This window comes from Balearica regulorum, chromosome 1 (assembly GCF_011004875.1).
Source record: "Balearica regulorum gibbericeps isolate bBalReg1 chromosome 1, bBalReg1.pri, whole genome shotgun sequence".
NCBI classification, from domain to species: domain Eukaryota; kingdom Metazoa; phylum Chordata; class Aves; order Gruiformes; family Gruidae; genus Balearica; species Balearica regulorum.
Genome location: NC_046184.1, coordinates 146,763,521 through 146,779,200, shown reverse-complemented (window position 1 = coordinate 146,779,200; position 15,680 = coordinate 146,763,521). Strand labels below are relative to the sequence as shown.

The window sequence follows — 15,680 nt, the reverse complement described above, 5'->3', positions numbered from 1 at the left end:
GGAATATGAATGTTCTGGCAATTCTTTCCTTTATTCCTCTCAAAGAAGGAGATGAGAGAAGGTATCTGGAACTTACTATAATGCATGCACACTGACCTTCACACTGTCTTAGTCCCCCACTTCTTTTAGAACTTCTCTCAAAGGTACTCTCCTAGATGTTGCCACATTAGTGTAGCAATTTTTAGCTACACTAATAGTTATTATTAAATAACTAAATCATTAGTTATGATTTTGGAATGGATACTAAAGAAATACAGTGCCAGGTAAAAGGTTTCCCTAAATTCCTAGAGGTGGTTTAAGTACAAATTAGAAGGAGAGGATTTTTACTCCCATAAAAAAATGAACAAAAAATTCCAACTGATTTATTTCAGGTGATAACTGCACATATGAGTGTTTCCAAAGGGTCTTCTTGAGCAGCAGCTGTGTAATTTCTGAAAGCTCTGCCTCTGAGAAGAGAATCTTATTTCTATTTATCATCACACTTGCCTCACAATTTATCTAACAGGGCAGGGGGAGAATCTAAATTGAATATTGTTTTCTACAGAAACAAAAAACTCAGCCCAAAGAAACCGCTTACTCAGAAAAAGCACCCGTTTGGTATTTACATGCCCACCTTTCTCTCCATCTTCATCACTAACCATAGCTTCCCAGTCATCCAAACCCGCATCTTCTGTTTCTTCTTCTTCCTCCTTTTCTTCTGAAACTAAGAAATCCGACATTAAAGGAAAAGAAACAGCCCAGCAACACAGAACATTTTTAGATGCCCCTTCCTTTGACATACTGACAACTGCAACTTACAAGTTTGCTGCTACCATAATTCTACCAAACTATCTCCATGTTCCCTAAAGAGAAAATGCTGCATAGTTAAGAAATAATCTTCAGTTCTCTCCACAAAATCTTACAGTGCTAGCACCTTTGTTTAGCAAAATACATTTTTGGAAGACATAGCTAAACTACTCATCTAGTTCCTGCCTGCATATCATGCAAGTGCCTGCATAACGCACACCACACAAACCTCTACCGCAACCATGTTCCTTGAAAGGAGCTGCCCAATTAGCAGTTAACCACGTGTAACAAAGTGACAGAGAAACAAGAAAACAAGTTGGGTTATAGTATTAATTTTAATTAGTGGGAAGATAACAAATTGTCTATAAAAAGTGCTATTTTAGGACTCCAGGTGCCTTAACATAATTATACTATGGATTCCAGAAGCATTAAATATATTCATTCCAGCAGGAATCCAGTCACATACATGAAGAGACTGCAGCTCTTAATAGCAAATGGAAAAATGCAAACTTTTAACCCTCTCCGAAAGAGGCATCAAACAACAGATATGTTGCAGCACACTAAGAGTCATGAAATTTCAGCTATTTGAAATGAAGTGTAAGTTCCAGACTGCTAGAATATTAACTGGGAACTAAAGTTCTGCCAGTGAATCCTTCTCTTTTATGGCAATGGAATTGCTCCTTCAAGAGATAAGCCAAGCTAGAATTAAGAGTACACATTCAGCTTTCTTTTCAAAAAGCCAGAAATTTTGTCAGTATTTGTCTGACTTAAGGATAAGGGTAAAAACTGAAACAGTCTCCTTGCTGAGGAAAAAGTCCAGTACAGCGTGATTTTGCCAAAACAAGTACAGGCAAAAACGAGGGCAACAATCACTTGCTATGCCAATATTCAGTTTCACAAGCTAACCCATATGCACTACATTCAGCACTTCTGAAAGCAAAACATTTGGAATCAAGAATATGACCACTGTGAATATTGCAGTATCAATACTAGAAGCAGCATATTTCCTCCCTACCCCCACCTAACCACTGACAAAACAGCCTTTTAGAAAGCAAATAAAAAGTCAAGGGAGCTAATCATAAGGCACTAAATGTGCTTATTTGAGGTAGCTGCCTAAGCCAATTGAACACTGGAGTTCACCCAGAATAAGGGACCTTTGCAGTCTCATCCTGAAGTTTCATGTCTTTTTATTCCATAAAATTCCACCAGTTCCTCCCTTAAGAAAAAAAACAAACAGCAACTACCTCAAGAAAGGATGGCCACCCAGCCCCCATCCAACAAGGTATGATACCTACCATGCAGTACTGCCACACAGTCTTACGTTTATTAAGATTACTACTAACCTGGCTCTACTGGAAGAGGAGTCTCTTCTTTCACTGGTGCTTCCAGTTCTACAGCATCTTCAGCTGGGGAAGTTACCTCCACGCTTTCTGAAATTGCAAGAGAGCAAATTGGTTGCTACATTCTTCCAAAGTGCAAACCAACTTAGTTAGACATAGAGCTTCACATTTAAGTTCTATTTAAGTTGTGCTGTTACAAGTAAACAAAATCTGAATTTATTTAATACCAAACTAACTGAACTCCCACTTACAAACTTAGAGCATATGGCTTATCTGAAAAACATTTGGCTTTCTAGGCAGTTAAACAGATTTTATGTGATAGGTCAGATATCAGCTAAGAGGATCACCATTGCTTTTGAACATGGAAAAAACCTCACTTTCTTTAAAAGACAGGAGAAAATGAAGCAATACTAATGAACTACCCATTCTTGCTCTACTGTTCCATATAAAAAAAAAATAATCACTAAGTACCATTCTCAATTCTTTACATGCACTCCTTAAGTGTTAAGTAACCACATAATTCACGTCAAACATTAAAAACCCCACAACACCACACAACAGCTAAATAACATAAAACTGATGCAATGCAGTTTTGTTTTGTTTAAGGAATAGTCTTGAGAAGAGCCACAGTAATACCCCCACAGGAAAACCACAAAGCACAAAAGTAAAAAAATTCTGACACATTCACTCTACATCTAACAAGTGCTATAAATACTAAGTTTTCAAAAATGCAAACTCTCTGAACTACTCATGCCCTGGAAACTGAAAACTGTTTTTATATATGAGAAAACAAGCAAACATCTCCATCTTAAAAGAGAAGTACTAAAACTAGGATCAATGGCCTTTCATCCTGGGACATCAACTCAGACTTAATTACAAGCCATTATTACTTATGCTACATTTTATTTGACCTACATATATGCACAAAGCATTTAACCTCCCATTCTTAAAACATCCGTACATTCTGTACATCTCCAACATTTAGATATTATGGTCAGGAAAAAAATACCAGTCAAGGAGATTGTAAAACAAAGGATTAAGTGAGCAGTCTTCAAAACAACTTTAGGATCCTAATGCATCAGCACTTGCATGTGGGGGTAGGAGTATCAAAAGAACGTGGAAGGCACTCTGAAGTGCAATTAGTTTAGGATTAGCTGATCTATTCCACAAACACTTCCGGAAATATGACTAATCTATTAAGAAGCCCTAGATGCAAACCACACCTTCTTTATTTTCTGGCTGCTGCTGCTTCTTTTTCTTTTTGTCTTCATATATTGGCCTCTTCTTTGGCACAGAGTCTTTGGATGGCACTTCAACACCTGCAAAAAAGAAAATTGTTAAAAAGAAAATCCAGACAATTAATTACTAAACATAAGCTTTGTTTTAAATGAGAACACATACACCAGAATTGCAAGGTGGAGGAAGAAAGAGAGTGGAAAGTAGGTTCAATGAATATTTTATCTTTTTTTAAAAAGTCTCATTTTCAAAAGCTACAAAACTTGAGCAAAGTATAATTCTTCAGATACTCTGAATACTCCCAAAAAGTAGTTAGATTACTAATAGGGGAAAAAAAAACCCAAAACGCACCCAATCTGATCCTAAGACTCCAGGTCTGAAGCTATCACATGCTTACGTAGGATTTCATGAACACATATACCTCAAGTTTAACAAGCATATGTCAGTTTAAAGTCTGCCATGCTAAAACTCACTTAAAACCAGTCTGCGAATCATCCTAGTTTCACCCAATCTGGGGCAGTTAAGAGGTAGAGCTCTTCTTAAAACCTTAAAGTTGTTCAGTAGATAGTATTTTCCCTTTTGCTCAATGTTGGGGGTTTTTTGTTTGTTTTTTAACATAGATGGGTTTAGGTACTAAAATAATGCCACGTTCAATACATCAGCTTCATCTTCACCTCACCAGAAAGACAGCACCATAATATTGGAAGGGATTCAATTAAAAACAGAAGTTTGGTGCAAAGACAAATTAATAATTTAATTACTGCTGCACCTTCTGAAACACACAAAATTCCTCCAGGTACTGTGTGATTTATAGTGTAGATTTGACAAATATCCAGTTGTGGCAGCACACAAATAGAAGGTTTCTAATAACTACAGCAACAACTGAAGAGAAATGGTCTCTTATATGTTTAAGAGCTCCAAACAGTTTACTAGCTACAGAGATTCCTACTCTTACACTTCCACCTACCACCAAACCATCTGATAGTGTTCTCTACAAATACAAAAAGAAGGATACTCAGCACTCAGGAATTACTTTCTTTCCTTAGCCACAAACAAGTTACCAGGAACAAATTAGGAGACGGTCTTGCAATACATTGGATACATTTTACTTCACTGCAAAAGGAAACAGATAATACTTGACAGAAAAGCAGGAAAGCTCCTATATAACCTTTTCCTGAAGCAAACGCAAGAAGATAATATACTGTTCCCATGAACTAGCTAACCTGAGGCAAAACAATCCACTTGCTTAATTGAGAACATGATATAATTCAAAGACAATCCAGATCACTGGTCTTACAAGACCTGCAGCACAGCCCATCTGTTTTTCCTGGCCTTTGGACTAAGCAATAGAAAGAAGTGATTTTTCCTGCGTTCCATAACTAACGCCTTCAAACCGCAAGTGGAATGTATTAAGAAGTTGGATATTTAAAGTGTAATATGAAAAATATACAGGCATTTAAACCTACTTAAGAAAATGGGGGGGGCCCACACACTGCCTTCCTTGACATCAGAACAGCTTTACATGGTATTACTCAGTATTTGCCCTCCTAGCTCCAGATAGAAAAAAAACACAGAGCAGTAAGGGGTATGAATTTTTTAAATTTTTTATTATTATTCTAAACTTTACTGCTTACCCTGAGCTTGAAGTAGTTTAAGAGTAGCCTCCGCTCTTGCTCTGGCTTCTCGTTGAGCTTTTGTTAAAAGTTTTCCCTCCTTCTTCAAACGCTCCTTCCTCTCTTTTTCCTTCTGTTTCTTTCTTTCTTTCCTCTCTTGCTCTAATCGTTCCTAGAAAAAGGTTAAAACACATGCAGAAATTTTAAAGCATGCTTTACACAAAAGCCGGCCAAGCGTATATTCTATTGATAAGAAACATATAAAACACCAATCCACCAACTGCGCCAGCAAGGGTACAGGTTAAGATTACCCTTTCCCTTCTTCTATCCTCAGAGTAAGATATACGGTACCTCCTCTTTGCGCTTCGCTTCTAGTTCCTCCAGTCGTCTTATGCGTTCTTCCTCCTCTCTTTTTGCCCGTTCCTCCTCCTCTTTCATTTTAGCCAAGGCTTCCTGCATAGCTTTAACCGTGGCTTTACTGGGACCTTTCTTCTTTTCTTTCTCTTTCTCTTCTTTCTCACCTTTCTTTTTCTTCTTGTCTTTTTTCTTTTTGTCCCCCTCATTGTCATCAGCTACAGAGAGAAGGAGCATACATTCAAAGATCCCAGAAATTTTAAAGATACTCTAAATACATTTAATGTTTCAAATATGATAAACACCACCAAATGAGGAACATTTTGACTGGCTACTACATAAGCACTTCATAATGAAAAAAATAAAACTGCCTCTTAAGTTACAAAGTCAGAGGCTGCAGTCTTAAAGTAATAGAATAACTGGGAAGTGTAAAAGTATGTTAGCAATACAGAACTGTAAGCATATATTGTAATGAGAATTTGCCATCTGTTTTTTTTTTCCCCACGTACCTGAACAAACAACAGGCCAGAAAAAACAGCCACATGTGAGTCAACACAAAGAGGCAGGCAAGGCTACCAAATGTCTAGTACGCCTGATTCGGAATAAAGGAACAAATCATCCTCACTGCTTGCCAACTCTTTGGCCTTCTTATAACAGCTACGGTGTTTAAATTAATTTTAGAAACCACATTACAAACCCTCTGTTCCTGCAGGAGTCTCTCCTTTTTCCCCAGGGCCAGGGGTTGCCATGACTTCAGGAGAAGCCTTCTCTTCAGCCTTTTTTGAAGCTTCCTTTGGCTTTGCTGGTTCTTTACCACCTTCTAATTCTTCCTTCTCTTTCTGCTTCCTCAGTTTGGCTTTTTCTTCCTCACGTTTTTTCCTTTCACGTTCTTTTTTTTCTGCCTTCTTCTGAGCCACTGTTTTTACTTTGAATGAAGGTTCTTCTTCATCATCCCCACTTTCAGCAACAGGAGTGGACTTTGGTTTTTGGTTTTTCTTTTGTCCTTTTCTAGACTGGGAGACCTCATCTGATTCATCACCGCTCTCACCTGTAGACATCGCCCCTGCACGTTCTTTGCTTTTCTTAATATTAGTTTCATCTTCTTCCGACAGATCGTGCTTTTTATTTGACTTCTGAGTTTTTCCTTTGCTTTTCTTAACCTGTGTCTCATGATCATCATCATCACTGCCAGAAACCATGTCTTGTTTTGCTTTCTGAGCTTTTTTAGATTTTTTATCTTTATCTTCCACTTCCTCACTGTCATAGTCATTTTCCAGATTGGCTTTTTTACTCTTTCCTTTCCTTTTTTTATCTTGTTTTGATAAGCTTTCTTCATTGTCATTTTCAACCTGGTAATTAAACAATTCAATAATCAGAAATAAAAAATTACTTGCTGCTGTGAGCTAAGTAGCAGCATTGAGAGATGTCAAGAGAAACTAATCCTATTGAAGACAAAGCTTGAAAGCAATAACTATTCCTGCTGAGTGTACTACACCTCAGCCCACAATTAAAATTTATTCTGATTGGCTTTGAATAATTATCAGCATGAAGACATGGCTTCTGGTAAAATCTTTCACAACTGACTTTACTATGAAAATATGATCCAGTATAATTAAAAATACATGCTAGCTGCATGTTTCAAATAGGATCTCCAACCACTGCAACATCAGAACTTTTCTGGGACAGAGGTGTCTCATGCTTCAACTACTTCCTATTAAATAGCCCACCTCCCTCTCAGCATTCACCTTTCCTGCAGAAGGTTCCCTGTCAACTTTCCCTCCTTGCGCCTCTATTGACAGTTCTTCCAGCTCCTTCAGGATATCATCTTCGCTAAAATAAGAAAGAAGTTATGGTACTTAAGTAACTGAGGTTTTGTATAATGGAATAAAATAAGACAGATAGAAAAAAACTAAAACTTACTCAAAATCCTGTTTCTTCTTCTCTTTTTTCTTTTTGCCTTTGGATTTCTGAGGCTCTTGATCCTTTGCAGCTCCTGCACCTTCTATCTCAGCAGCAAGGGCATCAATATCAATATCATCTTTTGCACTTAAACACAAATGGAAAGCAAGGTTATCAAGAGTTCCAATAGTAAGTTTATCTAAGTAGAAGCCATCTACATAAAACAAACAAAAGCTTCTAAATATAAAATCAATCACAAAACATAAGCAATGCAAGGGCGCAATGCAGGGGCAAAAAACCACATTTAACAAACTATTATGCACTATTACCTTATTCTACCCAGTAGGACGAAAAACCTTCACACATCATGTGCTTCAAGGGAGATGCAATAGTTAGATGTGTTCAGTTCTTGCAACACTGACTTTAAAAGTTTAGATGTGAGATTCGATAAAACTTCTTCGAAGAATGTAACTAGACTATTTTGCTTTTTTCCTCCAAAAGATAAATTGTTTAGCCCTTCAAATCACACTAGGTGTCACTGATAGAAAAGCAGACTCCACAATGAAAGTGTAAAAATGAAGCAAAAATAGAAGAAATCTTGCAATTTAGTAACCAGGAATTTTTATTAAGAAGCACTTACCTGCTCCTTTAAACATCCTTTAGGAACCAAAAAACCTACTATATTTTTATTCAGCAAATAAGTGGAAGTTCTTCACAGCTTCCAACTTATGATAACAACTGCCTATTGCTTTGCCATCAGACTGAAAAGTTTTATTCTTATCTTTCAAGAAAATAAGTCACACAGTGGAACACAGTTCAGCCCTGAACCAGACTCTGAAGTAGATCATAAAAAATCCCAATGCAGTTGGCAAGCATTCATTTCCACCACTTGCCTTACTATCACCTCTCCCAGGCCTAAAGAAAGCTAAAAGAAGTTTCATTAAGCATCTGAAATATGCATCCTTTCTCATTAGATCTCATTATATCATATTTCTCTTTCAAAAGCATTTTCTTTTCTTGCTATAAATAACCTCTCATCTGCAAATAAGCAGAAGTGGCTTTTTTCCTGTCCTTTATCAATAGTTGTAGTTCAGAGACACTTTTTTCTTGACTCATACCACAAGGATTGAGCAAAAACTAAGTCTAGTGTCCAAAGGTTCTTCCACCTAATCATGCTCACGATACAGTTGTGAAAAATGAGACTGACTTATTCCCTGCTTCACACACAGAATTTCGGTACTCAGACCAAAACTGGTCTATTAAAGTAGCAAACGGATGCTACTTCTATCACAGCTTGCAGTTTCAAAAACCATTTAACCAATATGCAATTAATATCTCATGTAACTCCCTCTTAGATACGTGGGCAGAAAACTGTTCTTTGTTTCACAATTTCACTGTCTCGATTACTACCACTCAGGACATATCAGTCAGACAAAGGTTGACCCATCAAATACCTGAATCTATATCCAGAAAATAAGGGAAATAAATTTCTTCCAAATTCAGGACCTCAAAGATATCAGCAAATTCTAAACTACTAGAGCTTCAGCCTTGCCAATTTCCAAACCCAGAAGTTGCATATTACTAAAGAAAATCAAGTACTTATTGAATTTCAGAATATTTAAAGGAATAATTAAGTCTAAGTCGTATTTCTGTTTGTAAAAGGAGAGGGCTGAGAGAATCATTTTGCAAGGTTCAGTGAATGCTGATATTCACATACCCATTTTATCCCCAAAATTGGCCATAAGTCACCAAACACTGTCTATATGTGACAAAAGCACAAGTAAGCAACAATGGACTTTTTTTAAAGGCCAAGATCTTAAATTTCTATCTGTATAGACTGAACAAACCAAATAAAAAGCAGCACAATGAAGCACTTGACTGTACAACATATTTATTACCAGAGATACTTCTAGTCAAGAGAAGAAAAAACACAGCTGAATACACCTAGTAGTACTTCTTATGTGCCGACATGATACGTAATGCATTTCTCAAAGAAATGTAACTCAAAGTTAATGCAAGATTTCTAAACCAATCCCTACCTCCCCAAGAGGAAAGAATAAATGTTTTGGCCATTTCCACCTTAAGAACAGCTGACTTGACATGTCAGCAATTTAAGAGCTGTTTTTATAAGCAGTTTAACTGGCTGTGCACTGGGGGTAGTAGCATAGACAGCCGAAATAAAAATGCCAACAATCATTTCTACACCCAGAGTTAGAGCCCTAATATCAGGCTAACCATATTACATCCAGGCCTACACACAGGCCCTCACATTTCTTTCTGCATTAATTGCAGCATATCAGTTTAAGTTCACTTGCTTACCTCCTTCTACTCTAGGAATTGATGGAGGAGACTGAATCAAATCCAAACTTGATATAGTTTGAAGAGACCAAAATACAAGCTCTACTACTACTACTTCTATGGCTGTACTGCTCCCACTACTACAGGATCTTAACCTTGTGATTGTACAGATATTAAAGAGCCAAGCCTTTAAACAGCTTAAATTTTACATAGGTATTCCTAAGGCTGACTTTTCACATTGCAACTTTGCAGAAAGTTATGTCCAAACATAAACCACATGTTTTTTATGCTACTAGCAAAGAGGATGGTTATGGTACCTTATGTTTTCCAGAATACAGGCTTTAAAGGCATGGGAGTTTATTTGGTTTTAAATCAACTCACTTCAACCGAACCTTGAAGAAAACTTCTCTGGGGAAAAAAATCTCTCAAATCAAACACTGAATAAACTAATTCACAGACATTAAGCTTTAACACCCACCAGCAAGAACACTTTAGGAATAATAATGAAGACTGCTCAGCTGTCACAATAGTGGCATAAATATAGTACGAGAGCCTTTCCAACCTTGGCTTCCACTGCTCAACAGTCAATGGTTTCCAGGAAATCTATACTTTCCACTACATTTCCATTTACTAAGTAGTGATACAGCAGGCTTCAAACATTTGAGCCTGGATGAGGTAAAAAGTAAAATTAATGCATGCGTTTATATACACAGGAATATATACAGTTATAATTCTTCTTAAGAACTGTAAAGCAAGAATATTACTGGAAAGTCAAGGAATGCAAATATTGACTTCCACTACTAAGAGTTTATTCCCATACTGACCTTGAATCTCCTTACCTTTTAAAATTCTAGTAATATTCCACTAGGATTTCATAATAAAAGAAAGGTGAAAAGAAGATTGAGAAGGTGCCCTCACTCTCTTCCTGGGAGCTTCTTATGTCCTAAGAAATCCACTGCACTTAGATACCTAACAGGAGAGCTTCTTTCCTATTGACATTGGAAGATACACCTAGGAAGTTTTTCCCGTAAACTTAAGGAGTTCCCAAACACGTTTCGGCAACCCAAACACTCCTGCAAGGAATCTCCTCCTCCAAATCTTCCAAAAGGTCTCTACACAGCCCCTCTTGCCCCTCTACTCAACCTTTACAAGGGTCCTAACCCCAACCCTAAGAGTGCCTACTACAGGAACTTGAAAGCACCAGTATGCTCAAACAGTTTTCAATTCTGACCTCAAATAGCTTTCACATGAAGACTTTATATATAGACTTCACAGCCTCACCACCTTAGGCCAACCAAGCTCAATGCTTTGGACTCAAAGGAGGCTTGCTGTTGATCAGGTTCACATACCAAGATAAGCCCACATTTCCTCAGCCAGCGCAAGAGGCTCAAAGAGGTCTGGAAAGCATGAAACAAAGCAAAGTGCTACTGCACTGCTGAGAAGGGGTTACTTCCCTGATTTTCTTTTGTCTCTGTTTCAGAAGTGAAGCCTGAGCCACCTTTCTTATTCATATACTTTTGATTCCAGCCTCCATGTTCACTGCCAGATCTGAAAAGAGTTCTGATATTGCTAAAACAGCATTTCAATGCAGTAAATTACAGCAAGAGTTAGGTGTGTGTACTTCAATCATAAAGCTAAACAAGCAGTTTTCAAAACACTGAGTGGCTGCAGACATTCCTCCATGGAGTTCTGTGCCTAATACAGGGCAAAACTATGCAGCAGGAGAAGACACAGCAGTCAGGCTAATTAAAGGAGATGGCAGTAATCAGTAACAAGTATGCAGCGATCACCACAATTCAAGTACCAAGCAAAACTATTCCTCTTCAGAATTACACAACTGATCAGAAAAAAAGTGCTTTACATTTCCCCTACACAATTTCACCACCTTTTGCCATTTAAGCAGAATTAACAGCAATATAAGACTTCAAAATATTCCAAAGCATTTTAAAAGTAGCAGAAACATTCACATACTTCGTACTGAAAAATATTGACCTTACTGTCCTAGAAAGGACATTAAGAAATCATCTTGCACAAAAGGATTCCAGTACAAGTTATCTGCATAGACTACTGAAAACCTGTATTACATAGGGAAAGCTGCTTATGAATAGATTCCAGAGTATTCACTGGGTCACTGGTTAAATGCTGTGCTAGCACACCATTCTGTAACAAACCAGGATCAAATATACTGTGTCATCCCCAGGTAAGCCTTTGGAGATTTTTAAGACAGGCACGGACAACAAAGGAAATGCAACAACATCTCTCACACAAAGTATCAAATCAGGCCAGTAACAAAGTGACACTCCAAAACACAACCTAAGTTGCTTGTGTTACACGTTAAGCAAAACCAGTGACAAATAAAGCTAATCACAAATCCTACCTATAAGAAAGTATGAAGCATTTTCAGTGTGAAGATTAAAGCAGAGTTAGGAAATAAATGAAGAGCTGTCACCTACCACTGCTCAGTCACGTAAAAAGACAGCCAGTAGCTCTCCTACTTATAAGATCCCACACAGTTGCAAGCTATTGAGTCAGAAAAGCGGAAAAACCTCGTGACTGATAGATGCACAGTCTGTAAAAAAAAAAATCACAGTGTTTCTCTTGCTAGTACAGCAAGGAAACAATATTTAAGACTAGAACCCCAGTTAAAAAAAAACCAACCTCAGCTGTTACATAGTATCTGTTGAAAAAATACGGAAATAGCACATATCTTAAGGTGTTGGGCACACTTTTTTTTTGGGGGGGGGGGGGGAGAAGTGGGCAGGGTTTTTTTTAAAACATGAGAAAGCAGCACAGTTTTGGAGCAAGTTCTTTTTCTGATGCAATGGCCTGCAACAGCCAGAACCTAGCAATTCCCTGTGGAAGCCATCATGAGGCCAGAGTTCACCCTAACACAAGCTTTGACTTACAGACATTCAAGCTTATGTTAATCCTCGTTTCCACATACTAGGGTTTGCTTTAGTCTTTTAAGGGCATGCTTTGCAATTGTGCTTACAAACACTTAAATTGTAAAGTTTCATAGTTTCTAACACTTGTGCACAATTAGCAAGATGTATTTTTGAAGTTTGAAGTTCTACCCTTTCTTTTGCAGTCTAGGATATTACAGGTGTTAATTAATGTACATCTCACCAGAATAGAAGTTACCATGCTCCAAATCAAGATTTAAACTTACAATTCTGAAAAAGATAAAAACCATCAAAGCTTCCTAACAAAGTATTTCAGAACAGTTACAAGTATATTATTATTATCTACCACTTCTCTCTTCCACGGAAGGTTAAAAAATTACTCCAAGTACTGGCACAGTTAACACATTCGTCACTAGGGATTTTCATAGTATGAAGCTTCCACGCTACGGACTGACACAGCGTGCAATATAATCTCTGTAACAGACCAATCTAGGGATAGAAACTTGAAAGACTTCTTGGGCATTGCCCCAGAAAACGCAGCCAAGTGTGAGGAAGATAGGACTACAGATATTGAATTAAGAGTTAATAGCCTTTTAGCATTTTTCTTTGCTCAGTGAACTTCTGCAGCTGAAATGCTTAACTGCCCTTCCTTGCCAAACAAGCTCCTCCTGCTTTCCATGCAGGTTCTAGTGAAGGATAGATAGCCTTGCAGGCCAAGTGACACCAACAGCACTTCACAGATGCATTCTGATAACAGACAAGCATACTATATTAGCAAGACCACCAGCAAACATGTATATTGTCCTCATGCTCTTTCCTAACACCCCACACAATTTATGACTTTGAGTACACTTATAGTATCTACAATAGCTAACCCCAAACACACGGCAAAACCTCATTATAAACAGGCACCATGCATCTACATGTGACAGAGATGGCATCCTGACTAGGCAGCAGTAAGATAAAGAGCAAAGGAAACTATTAATCCATACATGAAGTGAAAGAGTACAGCAATGGGATTAATTAGCAGTATACAAAGGAGCTGAGTTGCCCTGATTTATATCAATTTGACTCTATTGAAATTAGTTAAATGAAACTGCAGAAATTAAATAGAAGACTTCAGCTTAAAATGAGAACAAGCCCTTTACTGAAAATCCAACATCCAGCTTTGCAAAGTCAACAGGATAACACACTCATGCTGAAACTAAAAGCAAAGAGTGCACGCAGACTCAAAGATTAAAAGTACTTTTTGATCCACTGCACTGACCAACACAAATATGATTACTAAAGCTTGCCTTCAACTTACAGCTAACTGAGATAACAAGCTAAGTCAAATTACGCTAAAAATATTTTAGTTAGGATTGGTTTTAAGCTGTCTCTGTAAAGATGAAGTTCAAATGTCAGAAAATGCCATACAATTAAAAACAGACTAAAGAAAAAAATACATTCATGTGCATGGGGCAGAAGAGTCAGTAAGTCAACACAGTAAGAAAGTTGCATCACTACTGTGAACTCACTGCCCACATTCCTGCATAATCAGAAGACTCATTTTTACTGAGGCAACTTTGGAGATATTTCATCATTTACATGACACCAGCTCTTCTAACCACCTTCAAAGGAACATCACTGTCATTAAGTCATTTTCCTTTGCTTAAAAAAGAGCTCTTGAACTTCAAAAAGACTGGAAACAGATGGTTCAGCTTCTTTTCATGTGTTTGGTTTTGCAATAGTTTTAGAACAAGTAAAACTAATAATGCTTTCAGACAGGTCTTTACTATTACCCCCCTAGAGCACCTTACCCATCCTTTGTATGTGTGTGACATAAGCCTGGTAATAAGGATGCATTTCTAAATACAAGTTTATCCAAAATTAGCAAGTTACCAATGCTGAATGGCATATTTGTGGTTGGTTTTACTTGCAGGTATTAAGATAAATTGGCATTCTCTTCCAAAAAAAAAAGTTCTTTTAGAGCAACTGGTTTAAAATGCTACAGAGCATAAATCACTTTGGAAGTAATTATTTAATTGTTCAAAACCATGCACCACCAACTCATTCTTTAAGTGGGTTATGAAATTGAAAATGCAAGCATCTGCTGGCTCAGCAAGGCTATTCAAAACATGAAAATAAAGCCATGGCCTTTTTCTCATTTACCTATCAAAGGATGTGAACACCACAAACTTCTTTTACGAGTAGAAACAGCCACCTCATTTTTCCTGCTGAAAATATTTAAATTGCATATGCCTGAGTTTGAAATTCAAAAAAGAATGAACTGCACTCCTTCCTCAGATCAAGAAGTGAGGGAGTGTCCACATGAGCCCCAGCTATACAACCCGCCACCACAGCTGACAGTGCTTAAAAAAAAAAAATCACAGCCCCAGAAAAAGGCCACCCTCCCCTTGCCTTTTCCTCAAACTATGGGGCAGGGGAGGGGAGAAGTGACTTCCTTCCCCATTCCCAGCCACGCTTTCCCCTCTCATCAGCTCAGGCAATCCTGCAGCCACAGGTCCTTGCAGAAAACACTATTTTGGCAGCAGATCAAATCACACACCCGAGTTGAACTGCGGGCACATAAGCACTGGATCCAATGCAATGGAAGCAGTTACAGCATGCTGCTGGGGACAGCAAGAATAAAACCACAAACTTTAAAATGTCTGGCAGCTCAACTGAATTATGTGTGATGTCAAACTACACTTTACCTCTTTTTCCCTAGTAAGATGAAGGAAGCTGGTTGAAGCTACCTAATTACATGAGACAGCAAGGAAGTAAAATTTGACTAAAAGGGTAATTGCTTTTTATTTAGGCTCCCAAGACAATGATTCCATTTTTAATATTAAAGAGTCATGCCTTTTAAGTTTGGCTGGGGAAAAAGAAGAGTGGGATAACTATCAGCTAAGCAAAACCTTCTGAAAGACAGAGAAAACATAAATTTTAGCCCCAAACAGATTCCAGAAAAACAGAAAGTCTCATTTACACATTCCCAGGAGGAAGGGGCGGGGGAAAGCTCAGCACAACCTAAAATTCCCATTTAAACAAAGATATAGCAGAACTTCAAGATAAAAACCTTCTGTTGTGGCTAACAGTTGACAACACAGCTAGGGAAGAAAGCAGTTCTTCAAGGTTCAGTTTAAGTTTTTACATCCCGAGATAACAAGATGACTAAAAGCATGGAATATGAAATGCTAGAACTAGCATTTGGTCTTCCCTGGACTAGCTTTTGGGGTTTTTGTTTGCTTAGAAAAAGTGCAAAGATG

At 37.7% G+C, this 15,680-nt stretch overlaps 1 protein-coding gene across 5 annotated transcripts in view; it reads right to left on the bottom strand.

Moving 5' to 3' along the window:
* EIF5B (eukaryotic translation initiation factor 5B) overlaps nucleotides 1-15,680 on the bottom strand; it is a 37,709-nt gene that overhangs the window by 16,012 nt on the left and 6,017 nt on the right. The window contains exons 1-9 of one of the 5 annotated variants that reach the window (XM_075738046.1): nucleotides 11,980-12,132; nucleotides 7,250-7,375; nucleotides 7,075-7,159; nucleotides 6,027-6,678; nucleotides 5,327-5,547; nucleotides 4,997-5,147; nucleotides 3,350-3,445; nucleotides 2,130-2,216; nucleotides 614-703 (exon numbers count right to left, since the gene is read on the bottom strand). In XM_075738046.1, coding sequence (XP_075594161.1) covers nucleotides 614-703; nucleotides 2,130-2,216; nucleotides 3,350-3,445; nucleotides 4,997-5,147; nucleotides 5,327-5,547; nucleotides 6,027-6,528 — 1,147 coding nt within the window. In that variant the 5' untranslated portion in view covers nucleotides 6,529-6,678; nucleotides 7,075-7,159; nucleotides 7,250-7,375; nucleotides 11,980-12,132. Of the gene's footprint in view, nucleotides 1-613; nucleotides 704-2,129; nucleotides 2,217-3,349; nucleotides 3,446-4,996; nucleotides 5,148-5,326; nucleotides 5,548-6,026; nucleotides 6,679-7,074; nucleotides 7,160-7,249; nucleotides 7,376-7,557; nucleotides 7,874-10,004; nucleotides 11,918-11,979; nucleotides 12,133-15,680 lie in introns of those variants that run through there. The other 4 variants (XM_075738030.1, XM_075738037.1, XM_075738056.1 and 1 more) reach the window with 4 other exon arrangements.